Source organism: Genypterus blacodes, unplaced genomic scaffold (assembly GCF_046128005.1).
Source record: "Genypterus blacodes isolate CSIRO-AG114 ecotype Tasmania unplaced genomic scaffold, CSIRO-AGI_Gbla_v1 ptg000450l_1, whole genome shotgun sequence".
Taxonomy (NCBI): Eukaryota; Metazoa; Chordata; class Actinopteri; order Ophidiiformes; family Ophidiidae; genus Genypterus; species Genypterus blacodes.
The window spans coordinates 30001-38323 of NW_027467219.1; the positions used below are offsets into that span (position 1 = coordinate 30001).

General features: G+C 54.0%; 2 protein-coding genes across 3 annotated transcripts in view; one reads left to right on the forward strand and one right to left on the reverse strand.

The window, feature by feature from the left end:
* hvcn1 (hydrogen voltage-gated channel 1) overlaps positions 1 to 3193 on the forward strand; it is a 4004-nt gene extending 811 nt beyond the window's left edge. Inside the window, exons 2-6 of one of the 2 annotated variants that reach the window (XM_076139775.1) lie at positions 1395 to 1621; positions 1756 to 1860; positions 1945 to 2176; positions 2302 to 2414; positions 2563 to 3193. In XM_076139775.1, coding sequence (XP_075995890.1) covers positions 1448 to 1621; positions 1756 to 1860; positions 1945 to 2176; positions 2302 to 2414; positions 2563 to 2619 — 681 coding nt within the window. In that variant the 5' untranslated portion in view covers positions 1395 to 1447 and the 3' untranslated portion in view covers positions 2620 to 3193. The remainder of the gene's footprint in view (positions 1 to 1394; positions 1622 to 1755; positions 1861 to 1944; positions 2177 to 2301; positions 2415 to 2562) is intronic. The other variant, XM_076139774.1, reaches the window with a different exon arrangement.
* On the reverse strand, positions 2947 to 8118 carry tctn1 (tectonic family member 1). Its single transcript, XM_076139776.1, has 14 exons — positions 7600 to 8118; positions 7286 to 7403; positions 6656 to 6789; positions 6438 to 6574; positions 6189 to 6288; positions 5861 to 5973; positions 5678 to 5698; positions 5319 to 5453; positions 5121 to 5246; positions 4843 to 4931; positions 4584 to 4721; positions 4334 to 4487; positions 3952 to 4083; positions 2947 to 3866 (listed from the first exon to the last, which is right to left on the reverse strand). Exons 1-14 carry the CDS (start codon positions 8105 to 8107, stop codon positions 3720 to 3722), a joined length of 2052 nt encoding a protein of 683 aa, XP_075995891.1. The 5' UTR covers positions 8108 to 8118; the 3' UTR covers positions 2947 to 3719.
* Positions 8119 to 8323: the final 205 nt, after the last annotated feature.

Consider the following 8323-nt stretch of genomic DNA (forward strand, 5'->3'; position numbering starts at 1 on the left):
GTGCGTGTGTGTGTGTGTGCCCCTGTGTGTGTGTGCGTGTGTGCCTGTGTGTGTGTACCTGTGTGTGTGTGTGCCCCTGTGTGTGTGTGCGTGTGTGCCTGTGTGTGTGTGTGTGCTTGTGTGTGTGTGTGTGTGTGTGCGCCCCTGTGTGTGTGCCTGTGTGTGTGTACCTGTGTGTGTGTGTGCCTGTGTGTGTGTGTGTGCCCCTGTGGGCGGCATGTGTGCTTGTGTGTGTGTGTGTGTGTGTGCGCCCCTGTGTGTGTGTGTGCCCCTGTGTGTGTGTGTGTGTGTGTGCGCCCCTGTGTGTGTGCCTGTGTGTGTGTGTGTGCCTGTGTGTGTGCCTGTGTGTGTGTTTGTGTGTGTGCGCGTGTGTGTGCCCCTGTGTGTGTGTGTGACACTCCTGCTGCTTCCTCCTGTGGGCGCTGCTTTCTCAATAATATGTTGCGAAGATAAGAAAGAGGAAGAGAACTGAGATTGTCCAACATGTGGAGAAGTGAACACATCACTGCAGAGCCACAAGGCTGAGTGGACAAGCAGGGAGGGGAGGAGACAAGCAAGCAAGGAGGGGAGGACACAAGCAAGCAAGGAAGGGGAGGAGACAAGCAAGCAAGTAGGGAAGGAGACAAGCAAGCAGCGCAGGAGACAACCAAGGCTGAGCAGAAACCTTCTTGAGTTGCTCAAACATGAGGTTGCAGCATACTGTGTGTGTGCAGGTCTCACCTCCTCTCTGCAGGTCTCACCTCCTCTGCTGGGTCTCTTCCCTCTCTGTAGGTCTCCTTTCCTCTCCTCTCCTCTCCTCTCTTCTCCTCTCCTCTCCTCTCCTCTCCTCTCTGCAGGTCTCACCTCTGCTGGGTCTCTTCCCTCACTGTAGGTCTCCTCTCCTCTCCTCTCTGCAGGTCTCACCTCCTCTCCTCTCCTCTCCTCTCCTGTCTGTAGGTCTCCTCTCCTCTCTGCAGGTCTCACCTCCTCTCCTCTCTGCAGGTCTCCTCTCCTCTCTGTAGGTCTCACCTCCTCTCCTCTCTGCAGGTCTCCTCTCCTCTCTGCAGGTCTCCTCTCCTCTTTGTAGGTCTCCTCTCCTCTTTGTAGGTCTCCACTCCTCTCTGCAGGTCTCCTCTCCTCTCTGTAGGTCTCCTCTCCTCTTTGTAGGTCTCCTCTCCTCTCTGTAGGTCTCCTCTCCTCTCTGTAGGTCTCCTCTCCTCTCTGCAGGTCTCCTCTCCTCTCTGCAGGTCTCCTCTCCTCTCTGTAGGTCTCCTCTCCTCTCTGCAGGTCTCCTCTCCTCTCTGCAGGTCTCCTCTCCTCTTTGCAGGTCTCCTCTCCTCTCTGCAGGTCTCCTCTTCCCTCTGCAGGTCTCCTCTCCTCTCCTCCCCTCTCTGCTGGGTCTCTTCCCTCTTCAGGTTCTGCTCCTGTGTGATCGGGTCTTGTGTTGTGCTGCAGGAGAGCTGGACTCATGGCTCGGTACCTGAGCTACTTCACGGCTGTGGGCGATAAGCATCGGGCCACGTCTGAAGATGAGGAGCTGCACGAAGCCAGCGAGGATCTGGGTCCGGCCACGGGTCAGTACCCGGCGGCGCTCACCTTCAGAGACGCCCTCAAGCGTCTGTTCGGCTCCGACAGATTCCAGGTGAGGAGTCAGACGTGAAGCCTCCTTCACTGGAGGACCCGATGAGCTGCAGACGTCTCTGATTGTATTTCCTGTATTCTTCCGTCTCTCTTCCCGCCCTGGGGTCCGGTCCGGTCCTGGCTCTGATGACGCAGGTGTTGGTGGTGTGTCTGGTCGTCTTGGACGCCATGTTCGTTCTGGCCGAGCTGCTGATCGATCTGTCGGTCATCCAGTTGCAACACGGCCACATCGTCCCTCAGGTGAGACAAATGTCCTCCGACCTGTGGCGTAGCATCATTTACTGTGAAGTGAGTGCAGAGGTCAGAGTTCAAACGTTTCTCCAGGTCTTCCACTACCTGAGCTTGGCTCTTCTGACGATCTTCATGGTGGAGCTGATGGGTAAGCTGTTTGCGTTCCGCCTGGAGTTCTTCCAGCACAGGTTTGAGGTGTTTGACGGCGTGGTGGTGGTATTGTCCTTCGTGCTGGACGTTGTCTTCGTCTTCAGCGAGGACGCTTTCGACGGCATGGGCCTCCTCATCCTGCTGCGGCTCTGGAGGGTGGCCAGGATCATCAACGGTACGTTCCATGTTTGTAGGAATGAGGGAAGGTGCTTGGGTGATGGATGACCCTGTATGTGTGTGTGTGTGTGTGTGTGTGTGTGTGTGTGTGTGTGTGTGTGTGTGTGTGTGTGTGTGTGTCAGGCATCCTGGTGTCTGTGAAGAACCGTGCAGACCAGAAGATCCACAAGCTGAAGGAGAGCTACGACCACCTGGTCCAGCGGGTCACCGTGTTACAGGAGCGCTGTGACAAGCAGGTGAGGTCAAAGGTCACCTGACCTGAACGCACAAGGTTAGGGCTAAAGGTCACCAAGGCAACATGAGCAACAGAGCACCTTTTTACCCAACTTGTGATTTACATTTCAAACATCTTCATCACTTCAGATTCCTCTTTTGTTTTCCCAGGAACAAGAGAACGAGAAACTCAAAGCTCTGCTGCAGCAGCATGGAGTCAAGATCTAACATGAGGAGGAGGAGGAGGAGGAGGGGAAGGAGAAGAAGAAGAAGAAGAGACATTCTGGAACTGTGACATCATAAAATGCTTTACCTATCTGTCTGTAACAAAGAGAATCAGATTGTGATTTTTGGCTCTATAAGCTTCCTCTGAAGCTTCCTCTGAAGCTCCCTCTGAAGCTCCCTCTGAAGCTTCCTCTGAAGCTCCCTCTGAAGCTCCCTCTGAAGCTTCCTCTGAAGCTCCCTTTAAAGCTTCCTCTGAAGCTCCCTCTGAAGCTTCCTCTGAAGCTCCCTCTGAAGCTTCCTCTGAAGCTCCCTCTGAAGCTTCCTTTAAAGCTCCCTCTGAAGCTTCCTCTGAAGCTCCCTCTGAAGCTTCCTTTAAAGCTTCCTCTGAAGCTCCCTCTGAAGCTTCCTCTGAAGCTCCCTTTGAAGCTTCCTTTAGGGAGCCTCTTCATCTGTTTGTTTATATTCTAAACATTTCTCACTCATGTTTGTACATAGAATGAAATATAAATCTGTGTGTAATGAATTTATTCCATTGAAGAGAATATATTTGATAAATGTAATAAACTTGTCTACACACACATAAACTTTATAAACAAAGAGACAAACCTGTGTGAAATGTAAACATGTGATCCAGTCCAAGTTCAATCTGATTACAGATCATTATTTATTAATCACATCCATCCATCAATCACCGCTCATCCACCAGGGGGCGCTGGAGTTGATCCCAGCTGAGGGCGGAGTCACCGTGGTCACATGGACACAGAAACATAAACACTCTGACATTCAAACCTAAGGACAGTTAGGGTTAGGGTGAGACTACGTACAGGAAGCTCTCCTACCCACAACCTTCATGCTGTGAGGAACAGGTGCTACCCACTGCACCGCCCTGCTTAGATCACATGATGTATGTAGAGCAGCTGACTGGTGGGCGTGTCTACCAGACGCTGAGCGGTGATGTCATGTTCCAACTCAGACCTGTAAACTCCAGAGCAGCAACAGGCCTCCAGGCTGTGTGGGCTCTGCTCCGCTCTCCTCAGAGTGTATCTGACTCTCTAACAGCTGCTAGGCTCTGAAGCATCAGCCCCCAGCTTACACTCCTTCAGTCACACAAAAGGGAAGAAGAAGTCATAAGGCAGTTTGGCGTCGATGGTCGGTGCGGCCCTGAAGCCAGGACGGGCGGCGGCAGAAACGGGCCTGAAGGCCACAGAGCTGGAGATGAAGAGGACACGGCTTCTCCCAGACAGAAGGTCCTACAGAAGAGAGAAGACGCAGACGCTCACAGACGTTCACACTCACAGCTCCTCCTCTCTCTGCGGCGGCTCCACCGGTTCTTACCAAACTGCTGGTGTTGGTCCGGATCTCCTCTCTGACAGCCACGATCTGAGCCTGGGGGTTCACCAAGGACCCGTACTTGGTCCACTCAATGTCCAAGTGACGCGACAGGGGGATGCTGCAACTCTGGGCCTCCTTCAAAGTGAGAAAAACACAATTAGAGCAAACCTCCACCAGGTGAGCGTAAAGGAGAGCCTCACATGAACACACTGCCTTATGGTCACAGGTGAGGCGGCTGCAGGTTCTGGACTTTGACCGCGTGTGTCTGTCCACTTTGTCATTCATTCACTGCTCGTTCTTTCTGCCGTGGAGCTTCTAGATGACTTTGGTTCCTTCTTACAGCAGAACATCCAGGTGCTCGTCACAGATCGGGGGTGAAACTCACCACAGGCTTGGCGTTGCTCTTGATGGGCACCCAGTCCAGAGGGTTGTGTAGAGGAGAGGATCCGAAGGAGGCCACATCCTGGGGAGAGTTTGGTCCTCGCAGCGCTTCCAGAAGGAGCAGTGAGACCAGAGAGCAGTTAGCAGCATCCTGGAGTCTGTGGAGATGAGGTGTGGCACAGTGAGAAGGGTCAGGGTCAGGGGGTCAGGAGGTCACTCTGTAGGTCAACATCACGTCATCATCATGTCTGGACCTTAACGTGCAGCCGGACACAGAGTCCTGGCCAAACAGGAGAGGGGAGCGCCCATGTGGCCCCTGGAGACAGTCCTGGTCTTCAGCGCTGTGTAAGATGGACAGCGTCTCTCTGGGGTCGATGCTTCGAGCGATGCCTGTGAGGTCGAGGTCAAGGAAGACAAACCTTCATCTTCCAGCACATTTAGAAAGGGTCAGGGTCGGGGCAGGGTCGGGGTCAGTCAGGTATTCAGGGTCAGACGCTGGTCAGTGAAGGATATTCTGGCGCTCTGGTTCCGGACACCAGAGGAAGTCCAACAACATAACCTGGATTTCCGCTGTAAGGGACAGACGTCTCCTGGCTGCTGCCCTGGGTTACACACAGAGGACAGATGAGCTCTCTCTCTCACACACACACACACACACAGAGAGTCCAGCACAGCAGCCTACTTGACCCCCACTGACCTCTGACCCCCATAGAGGCTCAACCAACCAGAGCTCAGCAGTCAGACAGACATCAGGGCCCGACCCCATGAAGATGCTGCACATGTTGGAGTACCTGGATGAATTCCACACTGAACTGCTGTTCCATGGGCGTGGCTTCTTGACGGACAGGTCCGAGGAGCAGAGAGGCGGCGGCCCTCAGCAGCGTTCCTGCTGGACTGTAGGTGAGCACATAGGAGACCTGAGGGGAGGAGAGCACAGGTTCAGGTCCAGAGCTCATCGATGCACCGGGCTGAGGTTTGGGTCGGCTCACCTTCAGAACCACGTTGGAGCAGAGGCCCGGGCTCAGCAGCACCGGCCTCAGGTCCGGTCCGTCGCTCAGCCGCACCTCTGCCTGCGTCCCCTCTAAAGACCGCAGGACGAGCGAGGACACCTCCACGGAGACCACCTGCAGACGGGACACGCGTCAGTCAGCTGAGCCTCCTCACACATGAACTCTAGACTGCATGTATGTTACTGCAGCAGTGGAACACGCTTCAGACAGACGTGTGTGTGTGTGTGTGACTGTCACATGACGGCGTTCATGCGCTGCACATGGAGACAACCCTGAGGGAGCTGTGTTAGGATGCACATGCTACATGCTACATGCTACATGTATGGGGACATACTGACCTCTGCGTCTGCACTCGGCCCCTGTAGAGGAAGAGATGACCTCATGTTAACATGCAGAACGTTCTTCCTTTGGGATCAATAAGTCCTGAACTTCTCCTCTCAACCTGCAGGCTTCTGCTTTAAAACCTGACGCATACGCTACCTTCTGATGATGATGATGTCATGCCAAGGTCATGGACTCACCGCAAATAGACGCACGTTAGCGTAGCTGTGGAAGCTGAGGGCCGACAGAGCGCCGCAGTCCCGCTGGAGGAGGAGGGGGCGGGAGCACGAGTTCCTCTGCTCCTTCAGGAACACTGGAGAGAGAGAGAGAGACACACACACACACACACACACACACACACACACACACACACACACACACACACACACACACACACACACACACACACACACACACACACACACACACACACACACACACACACACACACACACAGTGTTAGAGGAGGATGCTGGAGGTGAAGGGGGGCCTCAGGTCTCAGGTCAGAACCAGCTGCTGTGTGTTTACCTGCAGGGTTTGAGTCCAGACACTGGTTGGTGACACCAGGAGCCGGCAGCCTGAAGACGTCTCTGTCTCTGTCTCTGTCTGTGAGGAGGACGTCTCCATACTGAGCTCACCAGGAGAGAGAGAGCACACGGTCACAACCTGCTGATCAGGCTCAGCACTTCATCCTTCACCCGACCTTGGCGTAGGTAGAAACTCAATCAGGGAAGCAATAATAAGTGATGAGTGACAGGAAGCCGGTCTCAGTCTGACCTGGTATCCAGCTGAGGCCCGGGGCTCTGGAGCTGAAGCTTCTCCAGAGGAAGTGAAGCTGGAGAACCGGTTGAAGAGCGAGTCGAAGTTGTTGTCAGTTGGCAGAGCGGGCGAGGGATGAGAGAAGGCGTCCACACCTGGAGGGAGGCCAGCAGGAGGTCACTCAGGTGGAGAGGAGTCATGTGGGGGAGCAGAGCCGGATCAGAGGAAAGACTTACGGTTCTGAGCCTGAATGCAGAGGGCGGAGGAGCTGCTCTCCCTCTGGACTGCAGACTGCACCTGGGAGTAACCCTCCACTGTGGAGGTCAAAGAGTAAGAGGCCACTTCCTGTCTGCACAGCTGCCTGCTGCCACTGTGGACCCAGCAGGAGGAGGAGGAGGGGGAGATGGAGGAGGAGGAGGAGGAGGAAGAGGAGGGGGAGGAGGAGAGGAGACACCAGCAGAGGAACAAGGATCAAACATCTCCAACATGCTCCAACTCACCAAACAGCCCTTTAAAGGTCCATGTGGACAGAATCACAAACCCTGGGTGTGGTTCTGAATCCAGTCTGAATCCAGTCAGAACGACTGGATGTAAGAGATAAAAAAGACTGGGATCTTAAAAATGCCAACAGATGATTGACAGCAGAAGCCTCAGTGTGACTTCCTGCTCCTGTTTGCCTTCATGGAGATGAGATAGTTATGATGATGTCACACAGATCCTCATTACTGTGGAGGTTAAACTCCAGTTTGTGACCAGGACTGCTGTTTACTGAGGAACAGAAGGTTAGGTAGAAATCAGATAAAAGCTGCTAACACAGGGACCCAAGGTGTGTGTGTGTGTGTGTGTGTGTAGAGCGACCCACTGACCTGACGGTGTGTGTAGAGCAGCTGGAGAACAGAGCCGCCTGCTCGCCACACGCTCTGTCACAGCAGCAGTTGATGTCACAGGAGTCCCTGAACACATCACAGGGACACAAGCTGGAGACTGACACACACACACACACACACACACACACACACACACACACACACACACACACAGTTTATTTGTATAGTATAGTATAGTATTAGATCTCTCTCAGGCTGTAATTTAAAACAACTAGACCAAAACACACTCACACTCACTCACTCACTCACACTCACTCACTCTCTCTCTCTCTCTCTCTCTCAGCTGAACGTACCGGCGGTGAGTGGAGGGAGCAGGCGGCCAGACAGAGGCAGCGACCCCGGCTCAGGTCCCGCTGGCTGCGAGGTCTCATGTCCCGGGGTCTCAGGTCCCGCTGTCTCAGGTCCTAAGGTTTTAGGTCCCGGGGTCTCAGGTCCCGAGGTCTCAGGTCCCGCTGTCTCAGGTCCTAAGGTTTTAGGTCCCGGGGTCTCAGGTCCCGAGGTCTCAGGTCCCGCTGTCTCAGGTCCTAAGGTTTTAGGTCCCGGGGTCTCAGGTCCCGAGGTCTCAGGTCCCGCTGTCTCCTCCGTGCCGCTGGAGCTCCGTGTCGGTGTTGGAGAATCGAAGTCTGCGGTCTTAAACGCCTCCGTGTCCGTGTCCGTGTCCGTGTCCGTGTCCGTGTCGGTCCCAGAGACGCTCTGGTCGGTGAACAAAGTCGTATTTCCGGTGGGGTCCGCTGAATCTGCGGTGAAGACAAACGAGGCCAGGAGGCTGAAGGAGCACAGCAGCAAAACTAAAGGCGCCATGTTTGTGACCCGCGTTGCTATGGTTGCCTGCCCTCTTCCTGTCGTCCCCTGTTCAAAGGTAACTTTATTTAAACAGCAGACGACCAAAATACGAGTAATAAAGAACGATCATTTGGTTTAACAAGTATGAATAAACAACGAAAAGAGTCAACATCTGTTGTTTCAGAAGTCGAGTTGTTTTGAGCGGTTTTGGTTTTGTGCATTTTTATTCAAGGT

Coding starts and splice junctions, on each gene's coding strand:
- tctn1 (XM_076139776.1), bottom strand. CDS start 8,107: ATGGCGCCTTTAGTTTTGCTGCTGTGCTCCTTCAGCCTCCTGGCCTCG. Junction 5,454..5,677: donor GGCCGAGTGCAGACGCAGAG/GTCAGTATGTCC, acceptor TCCCGTCTGCAG/GTGGTCTCCGTGGAGGTGTC. Junction 4,488..4,583: donor GTGTCCGGCTGCACGTTAAG/GTCCAGACATGA, acceptor TCATCTCCACAG/ACTCCAGGATGCTGCTAACT.